This window comes from Macaca fascicularis, chromosome 1 (genome assembly GCF_037993035.2).
Source record: "Macaca fascicularis isolate 582-1 chromosome 1, T2T-MFA8v1.1".
NCBI lineage: Eukaryota > Metazoa > Chordata > Mammalia > Primates > Cercopithecidae > Macaca > Macaca fascicularis.
In genome coordinates this window covers 166,537,230-166,552,684 of record NC_088375.1, presented here as the reverse complement: position 1 = coordinate 166,552,684, position 15,455 = coordinate 166,537,230, and the positions used below count along the sequence as shown (strand labels likewise).

The 15,455-nt window shown below is 44.2% G+C and overlaps 1 protein-coding gene across 6 annotated transcripts in view; it reads right to left on the bottom strand.

Annotated features, from left to right (window-relative positions):
• WLS (Wnt ligand secretion mediator) overlaps positions 1-15,455 on the bottom strand; it is a 135,574-nt gene that overhangs the window by 21,867 nt on the left and 98,252 nt on the right. For 3 of the 6 annotated variants that reach the window (XM_074004106.1, XM_005543065.5, XM_045369108.3), the window contains one exon: positions 5,021-5,962. The exons of the other annotated variants lie outside the window; for them this stretch is intronic. In XM_074004106.1, coding sequence (XP_073860207.1) covers positions 5,853-5,962 — 110 coding nt within the window. In that variant the 3' untranslated portion in view covers positions 5,021-5,852. Of the gene's footprint in view, positions 1-5,020; positions 5,963-15,455 lie in introns of those variants that run through there. 6 annotated transcript variants of the gene reach the window in all.

Sequence of the window (15,455 nt, the reverse complement as noted above, 5' to 3'; positions counted from 1 at the left end):
CGATTTGGCCTGAAGAGGGCAGACGCTTACCATTCATGGAGGTGAAGAGCTTGTTTTTAAGGCCGGACTAACATCTCCCAATAAGGTCATTTGCTTCTAGTGAGAGTTACAGCTCACAACATTCTTGACTCTTCTGCTGCAAATATGCTACTGGAAAGACACTGAAGTTCAGAGACTGAAGTTCCTTTAGTTCCAACTCTGGCACTGTAATAGGTGACCTTGCACAGGTCACTTCACCTCTCTGAGTCTCACTTTACTCATGAAGTAAGATCTCTACTCTGACTGAGAAGGTGGTATTGGGGGGAAATATGTAACTTACAAAGTTACATATTACAACACACATCACTGCTGTTAAATTCTGTGTGTGTGTGTGTGTCTGTGTGCGCACGTGCACACTCGTGGAGAGAGCTTGACAAAGGAGAGAGGCCTAGGCCAAAGGAGGTTTTTCTGGCCTCAGGTGAATATATTTGTAAATTCTCTAGCAATTGGAACCAATCCGCTTTGTACTTGGAAAAGACTTAACTGCTTTTCCTTATATTTCAAACTGTAGTTTTTTAAAAGCTAAAGATGTCCCTTAACTGGGGTATGAGGAAAAAATACGTAACAGGGATATATGTAAATTTCTGCCATTAAGTCAAAAATATTGCTGAATACAGAGAACGTATTGGTAATATCAATTTTTAAAACGAAATATTTTAGTGGTTACTTGGTCATGAGAAGCAAAAAAGTAAGAAGTGAGTATTTTTAAAAATCCTGTACCATTTTCCTAGAACATCAAGCCCTAGTACAGGAAGGGACATTTTCACACTAATCTGTGCCAGCTGGAGCAGTCCTGCCATCTGAACATCATATTTTGGAACATTGGGAAGCTAGGATGCAGTTAACAGGTAAGTAGTAATGGGAGAACTTTCTAGAAACCATGTCTGGAGGAGGGGTTCAGGAGCTGAGATGCTGAGCCTGGGGAAGGGAAGACTTGAGTGGGGCAGGCCCTACAAAAAGGAGTTCCATCAATCCAAATAAGTACAAGTCACAAAGGAAAGGTCTGGTCTCAATAGCAAAGGGCATTCTTCCCTGAGAGATCAGTGTGTTGTCACAGGAGACAGCAAGCTCTGAACACTTCAAGACATGCTTAGAAGGCCCCTCGATGTCAGTGGAAAAGGGGTTGCTAATGTCATCTCAGAAACCAAGTTATTCTCATACAACAAAATCAATCACGTATCAAAATGTGATGGAGAGCAAGCCTGCAGCAGTCAGATGGTTCCCGGAGCACTACAGGATAAAAACAGCCTTGAAATACAGAAGACAAAGTACAGGATCATGAATGTCTGGATGCACCAGCAAGTTGAGCCTGACCAACTACACTGACATCCTGATGAGTCAGCTTGAATCAAGAAGATGGGTCCCAAATAATTCAGGGTCACGCCTCAGAGAGAGATGGGGATTAGTCAAGTATGTTCACTCACTCACCAACTCTCCCTGATTGAATTCCCACACTATGCTAGGCGCTTTTTAGGGAGCTGTGTATATTTTCTTTGGAGGCACAGGGTTAGGACATTATCTCCTCCAAGGATACCAATTTATCTGTGCATTTATTCCTTGTCTACCAAAAACCTTCTATTTCCTCTTTTAGCCTCCATGGTTACCTGCAAATAGGAAGGGAGGAAGTCTACGATGCTGGAGCCACAAGATATGTGCATTCTTTACTGTAAAAGATCACACAGAAATTCTAGTTTATAGATTCCCCAATGTTACCATTCAGCCTTTGGAAGCTGATTCAATTTGAAAGAGTAGATATAGTTTCTAGAACTGCCAAGGTGAGGATGAGACCCAAGACCACGGTGTGGCCACTACCATGTGAACACTGGGAGGTCCTCCAACCTCCCCTGACATTTCTCTTGAACTTCTCAAAGTTACCTGCTGGGACCCCAGGGGTGTGAGTTCCAAGGGCCCCATCAGCTCTGAGATTATAGGCTGAACTCAGGCATCAGAATTGTTAGACAGCTTTATCTCAGTTCTGAGAAATGGTTAAAACCACCCTCGGCAGTCACATGTGGAACCACTTACTTCATTACTATGGACATTTTCTTGTAGGAATAATATATAGTGAAAATCCATTGGGATAACCAACATAAAACTGATTTTGTTTTCTATTTGATATAGCAATTGAATCTTATTTGTCTGTTGTATGTATTGGTAAACTTTCTTATTTTTTAAAAACAGACCTGGAAAATTTTATGCTTTTTTCCTATAATATATTTTAAAGCTGCTTGAAAAATGTTTATTATGACAATGTATAAAACTAGTTTACATGGCCAATAATACATTTTGTCTCTAGGTTGATGGTCCTTAATAAAAGCAATTTCTCACCTCTGGAGTTCCACTTCTCTTTCCACTGATTGAAATGGGTTGCATCCAACCTGCATTCTTGAAACTGAGACTTCTTTAGTGAAACTCCAACATCCACCACACATTGATGGAGAACGCAGAACAGCCAGGGGACATACTGCAACCCCCTTCCTTTGGACCTCAAGTTTCTCCTCCACTGTCCGTTTGTTATTTCTCTCCTGTCTCAGGATGAAAGTGTCCTTTCACTCCTTCAATGCTAACTCATCAACTTGTACTCTTGGTCCTAAAACTCTGATTTTGCTTGTGGCTTACATTAGCTCCTCATTGTCTTTCCTTCATGGCTGGATCTCACCCTTCAGGTTTACAAACTTAGTTCACTTCTCTGCAGACTAAAAAACACAAGCCTCCACTTTATTCTGGCTCCTCTCAGAGCAACCATTCTACCTCCTTCCTTCCCATCACAATTGCCCATTGACTCTGCTCTACTTTACCTTCTGCCCTTGCCACTTAAGAAGGTCACACAAATCCAAACCACCAAATCCAAGAGACTTGGATCCTTAAATGCTGCTGAACCTCTCAGGACATCTAACGTTGTTTTTTCTTCTTCCTTGTGAATCTGGTTCTTTCTTTGAAACCCCACATTTCTCTGATTTATCTACCTTATCTGCTTCCCCTTTCCTATCAAATATAGCCATGTCTGGCTCACTACTCTTGGTGGGCATCTGCTTGATGTCTTGCTGCTCTGCCCAGTTGTCCTTCTCCTTCTTCTCAATGGTGGTGGCTGCCCAATCTGCTGGACCCCTCAGTTCTAATTGTTAGCTCATCGTTTCCTCAAAGAGATGGCTTTTAAAACCCAGCCCAGACAAACCCAAACTCGTCATCTTGGCCACTGTGCTAGATCTTTCCTGATTGTTTGCCCAGTTCAAAATGGATTCTCCATTCTTTGGAGATGGACACCAATCTATAGGGTGGGCCCCAAGCAGCCATTTGACCTGATTTCCTGGTCACAGGTGACTGGCACAGGGACAGCCACCTGCCTAAGGCTCCTAGTTTTTAAGTGAGAGAGACAAGAACTGGATAAAAACTCAGCAGTGAATGGTACTGCTCTGTGAGAGAAAGGTGCATGGATTCCTGGTGCTACGGGCCCTTTGAGCTGCCCCACTTCCCATCTTCCTGGTTAATTTAACTCTTCCATGGATCTTTCATATATGCTAGGAAAGTTCTAGTAGAGTCTGTCTTTTAGCTAAGCTTGCTAGAGTGGGCTCCTACTTAGAGAACTTTAAGCAGTGGATCCACTGACACTCGTCATCCGAGAATCTCTCTTTCTGTCCGAAACCCCACCATTCCCTTCCCCAGCGACGGCCTGAAATTTGACTCTGATCTTACTTTCTGTGCAACCCACATCCAGAACATTGAAACCTTGTGCATTTTATCTCCAAAATAATCCTCTCCTCCAGGTCCTCTGCTACTGTCCTGGTTCCAGTCTCTGTGATCTCTTTTCTGGGCTTGTCCAGCCTCTGCAGGCTCCAGTGATCATTCTGATCATATCACTTCTCTGCCTAATATCTGAGGCTAAGTCTTGTAACTTACTGCAGCATTAAAAACCCTTCTCCATCTGGCTCACAGGTGCACAGGGCTCATCATCTGCTATTTCCATTCCTATGTGCCAGCCAGGCCTGATCCCCGACCTTATCCAAACCTTGTCCATGCTTTGCATCTTCTGTGATTTTTGTACTGCTGATCCCTTTGCCCTTTGGCTCTGGTGAAATCTTTCTTCTTTAAGGCCTCTCTCAGGTCCTTTTCCTAACCCAGGGGATACAGAAACGTTCCCTCCATCTTCTGGGACAAGAGTTCCCTGCTAGACTGGGAGGCACAGCTCCCTTTGATTCCTGGCACTGCAGGGGTTGATTGGTAAATGGATATTGAGTGTACAGGATCGTACACCACCCAGTGTCTACCAGATTAGGAAAAGGTCTAGAGAGAAGAGCCAAAGTCAAAGTATTTTCTGCTGTCACTGCTTACCATGCTGTAAGCCAAAGTCAGGAAAAGGAAGGCTAGGGATGCTGAGTGGTGAATTACATGACTGTACCCCAGACCTCCAGACCTCAGCATCTGAAAAACAAGTTACTCATAAAACTGGTTTTAGACTCCAGGAAAAATACATTTATGTGGCTTGTTGTTCATAAAACACTTCCATATACATGAACTGATTGAAATGTTCACTGTGACCCCAGTAAGCAGTTAAAGTTTATGAATATAAGTGAGGAAATAGCCAGGTCAGATTTAAATCACAGACCTTTGACAGGAAACAGTGTTCCTTCTCTCCGCTACCTCCAATGCAAGTGTTAAAATACAATGAGAAGGCTATTGGGGAAAGTCTGAATAGGGCAGGAGACAGCTCTGCTTCTAAAGCATGTGATGTTTTCCCCACCTTTGTTGTCACACACATGAGCATCCATTGCCAGTCTAGGGGGGCTAACCACACAGGACAGAAAATGTCACCCTTTCTCCAGGAATAGATATTATCCCAAAACACTTTCATTTGATGATCAAGTCTATTGGTTTTTCAGAAACCTATTTTCCCAATCAACAACGCACCCCTAGGTCCAACCTGGAAAATAATCTGCATGCATGTGTATGAGTTTGAGCAGGAGGGGGTATGCATGTACACATATGCATAGACATACAGGTTTATTTAAATGATTGGATCTACACTTTTGGAGGCTATTTGAAGTATCTTATCAAAATAAGACGCGTTTTAAGCAAGAGGTTAAAAAAGCTTTTCAGACCCAAAGGTCATTTAATACAATAAATCCTACTTGGGTAGTTTAGCAAACATTTTTTAAAACCCACATCCAACAGATTGGTTAGTATTAGATATACAGATTTGGTTTCAAAGCTGAAATACCCCGGTGGAATAGATCTTCTCATGAAATTCAGTTATTTTATATTATGCCACAAAACAGGGACACATACCTATTGACAACTTAAATATTAACGCAGTAGGCTACCTGGTGATATAAATAGGAAAAAAACAGTGGTCATGGATTAGGAGTGAGAAGACTATGACAGCAGCCTACCTTGGACTGGGACTGCAAAGAATGTTAAAATCTATCCTAGAATTTAAAACAGGAAAAATGTCAAATATTCCACTCCCCATTCGGCCCAAACCATCCCCCAAGGAATACACCCCCCGCCCTACCACATGAGGTTTACTAACCACCTGCTACAGATGTTACTATGTCACTAATTAACAATGATCACAGAAAATGTGTCATACCAGAGTTTTTGTTATCATACACAATGCATTAGTGGCTGCAGGAATCTTCCTCCAAAAGCTACCGTCAGAAGGCAAACTGACAAATGTCCATGCCGCTGGTCCAAGAAACCACAGCTAAGAGCCACGAGGCAATCGTTTGTATATTGAGCTCTCTCTGGCATGCTCCCCGCTCTAGTTAGAGGGGCTGGGGTATGGAGAGACCGTCCCAGCCGGGCGCTGCAGCCTCCTACTCCTGGGCCTCCTTGCGGGTCAACTTGTAGATCTCAGTGGGTCCGTCCACATGGGTGATAGTGGTGGTGAGCTGGAGTTCTTCCCCACTGTGGACACCCAGATCGCCTGAAACAGGGTTTTCTGTGTTAGATGTGTTCAAGGAGGAAGGAGAAGCAAGCTGGGTTTCATCTCATGGACAACTGCCCTGACGCTAGCCCTCTTTGACATTCTGAGCACACAGAGAAACCCAGGGCACACAACATTCAGAACAAGGGCTAATTCCAAACCTGTTCACTTGGGCTTTGCAGAACTTTTAAAAATATCACTTTTGGCTCCCAGATGACAGTTATGAAGATACATGAGTCAGCTCACTGCTGATATTATTCATAGTAATCATTAATATTTAATGAGCATTTACTTTGTGCCTGACGCTATTCTAATCACTTTGTAAGTGATCTTCTTTAATCCTCGCAGAAACCCTCTGAAGTAGGCAGTATGAACGTGCCAGCCTTACAGATGAGGAAGCTGGGAGGTAGGCAAGGTAATTGTCCTGGGTTGAGGAGTAGGCTCACAAAAGAGCTGGCAAAGGAATGTCTGATGCCAAGACTGATGTGATGGGCTAAACCAACATAACACACCTCCCGACGGATGGGTCCGTCAGGCACCAACACATTTGCTGTGAATAATTTACTACAAAACAGGAGCCAGATGCAGTGGCTCAGGCTTGCAATCTCAGCTACTTGAGAAGCAGGGGTAGGAGGACTGCTTGAGGCCAGGAGTTTAAGATCATCCTCGGCAATAGAGCGAGACCCTGTCTCTAAAAAAATTTTTGTTTTAATTATCTGGGTGCAGTAACTCACACTTGTAACCTCAGCTACTCAGGAGGCTGAGGCAGGAGGATCACTCGAGCACAGGAATTCTAGGCTGCAGTGAGCTACGATTGCACCACTCACTCCAACCTGGGTGACAGAGTGAGACTTTGACTCTAAAATAATAAAAAATAAACTACAAAGCACCTACATCACGTGAAGGCAAATAAGATCTGCTTATATCTATCCATAGATTGGGCAAGGAGCCATATCTAACACATCTAGCAACAATGCGAGGCTTTATTCTCCGGGAAAAAAAACAGTGCCAGAAACGTGCTGTGAATTTTCTTCTGCCCTCAGGATTGCCCCAAGTGTTCTGAACTCATTATCAGTGGACAGTGTACTGCTAAAATGGAATAATTTGGACTTTTCTAAATTAGTAGGAGAAAAAAATTTCTCAGTGAAACCTCGAAAACTCTGCTACCTGCCATAAGACAAGTGAACGTAAAAACCACAAAGGGAAAATGGAAATCACAACCACGCTCAGTTTGACTGTGTGTGGGGGTGCATACACGCACAGATGTTTGTGGAGAGGGGTGCTGGGGAACAGAAAGTTAAACTTGTGTCCGTGATTTTTATATTGTGCACAGATTATATGTATCATGTTTTCTGGAACTGAAGTTTTTCTAATTTAAAGCACAGAATTAAGTAACTAAATGCTGTTTTCCATTGAAATGCCACACCATAACTTAGAAGAAACCTTGGCCCTACACTTAGGACTAATAATCTTATCGCTAATTTAAGAACTGCTGGGCATCAATGAATCTGGTGGCCTTAGAAGCCCAGAGGTCACTCCCACCCACTGGCCCAGCGGGCTGCTTGGCTGGGTCCCTTCACGTGTGCCACGTAGTACTAGTTTCTCATTGTAGACCCATTTCTCTGTGGCTGCACAGCAAAATCAGTCCTATTTTTTTTTTTTTTTTTTTAGACGGAGCCTCGCTCTCTCCCCCAGGCTGGAGTGCAGTGGCGCGATCTCGGCCCACTGCCAGCTCCGTCTCCTGGGTTCACGCCATTCTCCTGCCTCAGCCTCCCGAGTAGCTGGGACTACAGGCGCCTGCCACCGCGCCCGGCTAATTTTTTGTATTTTTAGTAGAGACAGGGTTTCACCGAGGTCTCGATCTCCTGACCTTGTGATCCACCCGCCTCGGCCTCCCAAAGTCCTATTATTAAATGCCACCCTGTAAGCTCTCTACCCAGGAGATTCCCTGGCCTCAGAAGCAGGCTCATTGGCTGCTGCAGAGGACTGCTAAAGGCATTTGGGGCTGTTTTGGCAAGGGTCTAATCCACAGGACTATGGTAGAGAAGGTATTAAACGGGCATCAGTCCAGCCTCCGGCACATCCACATTCATCTGCCAGAGCACAGATGCCAAGTAAGGCTGGTGAGAGGCTTTAGCTGGGCTACTTTGGGCCAAGCTGAACCACTGCTTGTACAATGAGCAACTACTCCCAGGCCAATAACTTGTATTCTCACTGCTGCAACATCTAGTCCACACTTCAGTCAAGCACAAGCAGTCTAAGCCTCACATTTCTCAGTCAAAGCTATGTCTGGATTTGCATATCTGGGCTAGCCATCAGAACTTCAAAGCCAGTTTCATAATCTGCATGTCTGTGTGAGTCATCAAAATTTCAAAGAGAGTCCTGATGACCCCAGTGGACCCATTAGCACTCATAGCCGTTTACCTAAGGAATCCCTTTCCCTGAGGACTTCTTAGAAATAGACACTAGAGAGTAATTCTACTCAAGTTTGAACCAAAGATGTTAATTCTTTAAACTTAAAATATGACTCCAATTAGCAGATCCTAGAATATGCATATGATCCTACAGATCGCTTGAAAAAACAGCCAGAATTGCTTTGGCTTCTTTATTTAAATGGATATCTATGTTATAATGCTTATCACATGCCTGACACAGTTCTAAATACTGTACAAATATTAATGCACTTAATTCTCATAGCAGTCCTCAGACAGAGGCACTATTACCATCACTCCCATTCTGTTGATGAACAAACTGAGGCACAGAGAGGCTAAGTAACTTGCCCAAGGCCCAAGCTGCTAAATTGTGATGTGGGAGTCAAATAAATAGGTGCCAGGATGCAGGCTCTCAACTTTTGGGTTCTGCTGCCTCTTCTTAAATATTCAAGTTTCCACCAGCCAGTGAGAATGCCAGTGAGGTATGAAGTCCACATGCAGAGCGTTACGGTTAAAAATATCCACATACAGCCGGGTGCGGTGGCTCACACCTGTAATCCCAGCACTTTGGGAGCCTGAGGGGGTGGATCACTTGAAGTCAGGAGTTCAAACCAGCCTGGTCAACATGGCAAAACCCTGTCTCTACTAAAATTACAAAAATTAACCGGGTGTGGTGGCGCGTGCCTGTAGCCCCAGCTACTCAGTAGGCTGAGGCAGAAGAATGGTTTGAACCCGGAAGGCGGAGGTTGGATTGAGTCAACATCGTGCCTGCACTCCAGCCTGGGTGATAGAGTGTCTCAAAAACAAAACAAAAAAAACACATATAAAATAATTTGAATAAATTGTTTAGCATATTTACTTTGCTTTTGTATCTGACAAATTTATAGCATATAAATCAGTGCACTGACAGGAGAGCTGTTATTTTTGAGTATTGGCCATATGCACTGTTAGGGGTTTAGCATGCCCTGTGTTTCCTTGTATGATGTGAAGCTACTGTGGCATAATTAATTTCTCTACTGTGCTGGATGAGGACCCAGATCAATGGGACTACATGCACCAAAATCTATGTTTCACATGTGATTTTATTGTACCTTGAAGGCCAACTGTTCCTCCTTGGGGAATGGGTGTGTGAACGTGGCAGTAACATAGAATGAGTGGAGATCCCTCCACTTGCCTCCTAATTCCATCACCTCCTACTTCTGCCAAGGTCTTGCTCCATCTGTTAGTTTCCCCCTCTCTTGGCTCCTGCTGCTCAGTGCACAAACATGCTCAAAAGTCTCTTCCCATCTAAGACAAGAAACAACCCTTCTGAAAATGTGATATGTGTCTTATTGGGGTGAAAAAGAGTAAGAAAGAAAAAAGAAAAGAATGCTTCAAATTTCTCTCCCTGGTTATGATGTCAATTCATCACAGCTCATTAACAATTGGATGACGGTTTATTTCTTCCTAACCTTGTGAAATGAGACCAATGTCTGGCACAGATTTCATCCCAAAGGACTACAGCAATGCATCCATATGTGTGGCGTCACATCCACAGGTGTGTAGCTGCTGCTTGGTTGTAACTGCCTGGAATGCCTAATGAGGACGAAGAAAGCCACATGCACTGGAGACTGCTTCTTAGGACTGGCAGCATTTTAATGACAATTGCTTGTGTATCTGTGGCCCCTTCAATAAAAAAGACAACTGCTATGCTCATTCTGAGGTTGTGCTGCAGATTCCTTGAGAGATCAGAGGTACCACTAGAGGTCTTCTAATGTTAATAAGGACTACCTACCTCCATTCTCACCACTACCAATGCAAATTAACACCCCACTGCCCAAGTGTGAAAGCCAGGGATCTCCCACACCGTGAGTTCATATTTGTTCTCAAGGTCATACACAATGTGTGCTGGAGCCAAGATTCCAAACCATCTGTGTCTACCTCCAAAGCTTATGTTCTTTCCAGAACATTCATGACCTATCCTTTTTTGTGGAATTTTCCCTAGGCCCACACGAACCTCTCTCTTATTCACCTTCAAAGCTAAGTTCAAATGATAACGTTTTGTAATGAAGTCTCTGGTTCACAGCAGAATGAGAAAAACAGGAAAGTGTAGTATTTGTAAAGCCAAATTGTTTTCATGCAAAGGACTGTTTAAGAATATGTCTGCCTTACATTTTTGGTGTTGATTGTCATGTTAAAGAACAAAACAGTGTGGCTGGCGCAGTGGCTCACTTCCGTAATCCCAGCCCTTTGGGAGGCAGAGGCAGGAGGATCACTTGAGCCCTGGAGCTGAAGACCAGCCTGAGCAACACAGTAAGATCTTAATCAAAAGAAAAAATGATAAAATGGTGAACGGTAGGTTTCTTCTTCTTCTTCTTTTTTTTTTTTTTTTTTTTTTGAGATAGAGTCTTGCTTTGTCACCCAGGCTAGAGTGCTGGAGTGGAGTGACACGAGCCAGCTCACTGCAAGCTCCGCCTCCCGGGTTCAAGAGATTCTCCTGCCTCAGCCTCCTGAGCAACTGGGACTACAGGTGCATGCCACCATGCCCAGCTAATTGTGTGTGTGTGTGTGTGTGTGTGTGTGTGTGTGTGTGTTTTAGTAGAGATGGGGTTTCACCGCATTAGCCAGGATGGTCTCGATCTCCTGACCTTGTGATCCACCCGCCTCGGCCTCCCAAAATGCTGGGATTACAGGCATGAGCCACTGCACCTGGCCTGTTTTTTTTTGTTGTTTTTTTTTTTTAAGAAAGTAAATACCCAGAACAGTATGTGGTATGTAGGAAGTGCTCAAAACACCCACCAAACATTCCCCCGGTGCAGGCAAGGGCAGCTCCTCTGCGCTCTGCATGGCTGGGTCTAGCCTAGCATGTCGGCACTGGTGTTCTTCCCCACTGGCATTTAGGAAAACACCCTCAGTTAGCAAACAAGTGTGCCTTGGGATAGCTCAGCTTTGAGGATCCCTTCTGGGAGATGGGGCAGAGTGGCTTTGGTGGGCAGGGTTAGGAACCCTGGGTCCAGCAGTCTCTCAGTGCCTGTCAACCCCAGAGGTCATTTATTCCAGCCTTGGAGCGAGCCATTGTCCCTGGACCTCCAAAGCACCTCCAGACACTTAGCGCCAGGCAGTAACTGCAAGTGGGAGAAGAACACAATACAACTTTTTCGTTTGGGGGTAAAATCTTGGTGTTACAGGCTGAACTATATCTCCCCCAAACTCTCAAATTCATGTATTGAAGTTCTAACTGCTAGAACCTCAGAATGTGACTGTGTTTCAAGATAGGGCCTTCTTAAAGAAGTAAGTAACAGGGAGGTCAATTGGGGATGGGCCCCACTCCAACAGACTGGTGTCCTTTGAAAGAAAAGGGGATTAGAATACAGATACAGACAAAGGGAAGACCAGGTGAAGACACAGGGAGAAAGTATCCATCTACAAACCAGAGAGAGAGGTCTCGGAAGAAACCAGCGTTGGTGATACCTTGATCTCAGACTAACTTCCAGAACTGAAAAAATAAGCTTCTGTTGTTTAGGACACCCCGTCTGTAGTATTCGTATAGCAACTCTAGCAAACATTTAGGAAGCTGAAGGTTCTTCCCAAGAAGGTAACTGAGATGTCCCTATCATGGTGGGGTGACAGGAATTCTAAGACTCAGAAAAAATGATTTTAATTGACTGGGCCAGGAAAGGTCAGGTCACTGGCAGAGCAATAGCCCTGGGAGAGGCAGGGGACAGAAGACACCTGACTACACACAGCTGAGCAAGGGGTGCCAGGCTGGTGACGGTCCATCACTTGGTTCCCACCTTCACTGGGGAATGGAGAAAGGCTTTTAAGACCTGTTTTAGGGTCTGGGTCCAGCCCAAGTGACAGACCAATCCCATCAGTGCTCAGACATCAAGAAGCCCAGTTGGCCATGGGCAGATCATCTAATGTACAATCAGGGGGATGGCTTCAATAAAAGGGGGCGACCACTGTCAGGGCCTCAGGACTTAATCCAGCCCTTTACTGAGGCAACAAAAGCCAAAGCCATCTTTCCTGTGAAACAAGGGGCAGGAGACCTCAGAAGCCTCCAGAAGTAAAACTGACATCACACAGTAGCTAGCTGCCAAGACACGGAACCAGCATTGCTGCTTTTGCTCCCAGCAGAGTGGGCACATTAGACAGCAAATGCTCAGCGTGAACAGAAATAGGAGGGAATGGTGGCAGTGAGGGCGTCTTGGTGTTCCCTCTGCCACAGTCATCTAGTTGGGATTTCTATGTCTCACTTCTTTTTTTAAAACATTCTGACAAGAATTTTATAATCAAAAGAACACAAAAATCAAAGCTATTATCAAGAGTTGTCTGACTTCATAAGCAGCTCCAGCTTCTTATTCCCACCTGAATTGTGGTTGAGTGGGTTTGGACAGTTTTTCATGTGTGCAGAGCTTTGCTGCTGGAGCCCTGGGAGGTGGTATTTCTGCTCCGAGCAGAGGGTTCACTTTAGCCTGCTGCAATTCATATCTGCCTGGGAAGACATCCAGAATGATTCACAAACTGGTTATGGCAACAGGTAAAAAGAACAACTGTCATGAAAAGGCAGCAGCAGCAACAGCAACAGCAGCACCAGGGCAGAAAATACAAGTGTTCCTTGAAGGAAAAGTAACTAAAATATCTTTGCTAAATTTAAAAATCTATATGTGCATGTGTGTGTGGTGTACACTCAGACACACATATATCCATTAAATGATTACACATCTAATTCTACATACATACAAATAAAATGATTAATGTGAATGACTTTGCATATTCACTGCCACTATGGTCCACCAACCAATAGGAAGGAACCCAGGGGAAGTCCATGAAAGCCTGTGGCTATAAAGAATGTGGTACCACACTCCCACAGCACCTATCTGCTGGTGCAAACACTCCAGCGTGGAGTTGTCCTGCCACCTTTCAAGAGGAAGATGAGGAAATCTTGTACCCCAGACCAGGCTAAAGCCTCCTTGAGAGCAAGGACTAGGTTTCTGTCACTCGTTTGAGCTTCACTTCACTCCATCTTATTCAAGATGGCAAAGGCTAAGTACTAAGGAATTAAGGTATGACGTGTGAGCTAAGTACTGAGGGGCTCAGTGGTTCATTTGTAAAGGGTCACTTTCTGATCCACACTATGAAAGAGAAACAGAAATACACGAGAAAATGCTCTTTGGAAAGTGATCTTGTCTTGAACCTGTGGCCTACTTTGTTCTTCTCTGTCCATTCTCTGACCAAAAGAGAGAAGAAAAAGTCTATCGTGAAATGCTCAATGATTCCATTTCCTTCCTACCCACTTCTACTTCCTCCTGACACTTGGCACGGCCCTCCAACTCACATACCAAACAACCTCCATCAAAGATTCTCTCCAACTCACATACCAAACAACCTCCATCAAAGATTCTCTCCAACTCACATACCAAACAACCTCCATCAAAGATTCTCTCCAACTCACATACCAAACAACCTCCATCAAAGATTCTTTCCCTTTTCTTATTGCCTTTGGTGTCAGAAACTGCTTGTCTGTGCTCTGTCCAGGATCCATCTAACGAAGGCTGAAGCCCCACACACCTGGGATTCACTCTCTGTACCAGGAGATCTGAATTCCTAGCTCTGAAGCTTCAAAGCAAAGGAGAGAAAGAAATAGCGTGGGAAAGGCCAAAGCCAACTTAAAAATAAAAGCTTCCCATGAAAATGGAAAAAGAGCGTGGGAATGCTGGAGGTGGAGAAGGAATTCCATCCAGAGACTCAAAGAATGTAAAGACACATGTATCCTTCCTTGCAAGAGTTCATCTTTGAGGTTTCCACATAATATTCCAAGCCAGGTCTTTCCAAGGAACTTTGAAATCTTGGCAAACGCTCTGAAATTCCTAAGATACATTGTGTGATCTGGTGGCAGATGAAGAGATGAAAAGTGAAACAAAATAGAGAAGAAAAGTGAGCAGAGTGCCCAACACGGAAGAGACCCCTTCCAAATGCACAAGGTCACAGCACCATGCAGGAAAGGGAAGGGCTCCCAAGCTGCCAGGGGCTCACAGGGGTGCTGGGAAGTCACAGATGATCATGTTACCAAAGGAGAACTGCTAAATCTTACGACTTCTGTGTTTAGGATGAGCATATGGTCCCCAGAGAGTTTGCCCACTAAACTGCTTGAAGAAGGTTTTTTAAGAGAGGTTCTACTTGGCATTTCAGGCAGGACATTTCTTTATGATGAGTCTTTTTTGCCTATTGAACAACATTTAATAGCACCCCCTAGAATCTGGACACTAAATGTCAAAGGCATATCCCAGTTATAGTGACCAACCAAAACAACTATGAACATTTAAAAACACCCCCTTAGCAATGGATTCAGGGGATATGACCTCTTGTTGAGAATTATTGGCAAGTCTTCCATGAAATTACAGATCAAGCTGTCTTCAGTGAAAAACTCTGATGAGGGAGAGTCAAGTGCTTTTCTCAACTACAACATTTCAAGCCTAGGAGAGCAGCTACTGTGTAGGGTGGACACATTCTCACCAATGTTTGGAAATCCCTCACCTATGACAAATATCACCCCCAGGCTGCCAATTAGTGGCAAGAGGTGTTCTTCTGCCCCTTCCCTGCTAATAGGAATAAGGACAACCATGGATTTTCTTTTCTTTTCTTTTCTTTTTTTTTTTTTTTTGTTGAGACAGGGCCTCCTCTATCACCTAGGCGGCTAGAGTACAGTGGTGCAATCATGGCTTACTGCAGCCTTAAACCCCTTGAGCTCAAGGGATCCTTCTGCCTCAGCCTCCTGAATATCTGGAACTACAGGTGCACACCACCATGCCTGACTTTTTTGTTTTTTGTTTTGTTTTTGTAGAGACGGGGTTTCACTATGTTGCCTAGGCTGGTCTCAAACTTCTGGGCTCAAGAAATCCTCCAGCCTTGGCCTCCCAAAGTGCTAGGACTACAGGTGTGAGCCACTGCACACAGCCTAACCATAGAAATTCATAGTTCAAAAGGACTTTAGGAGATCACTTATATTTGGGAGCAGTGGTACACAGAGGGTTAAGTGGTTTGCCAGCAGTCACACAATAAAAACAAGCAAAAGCATTTAC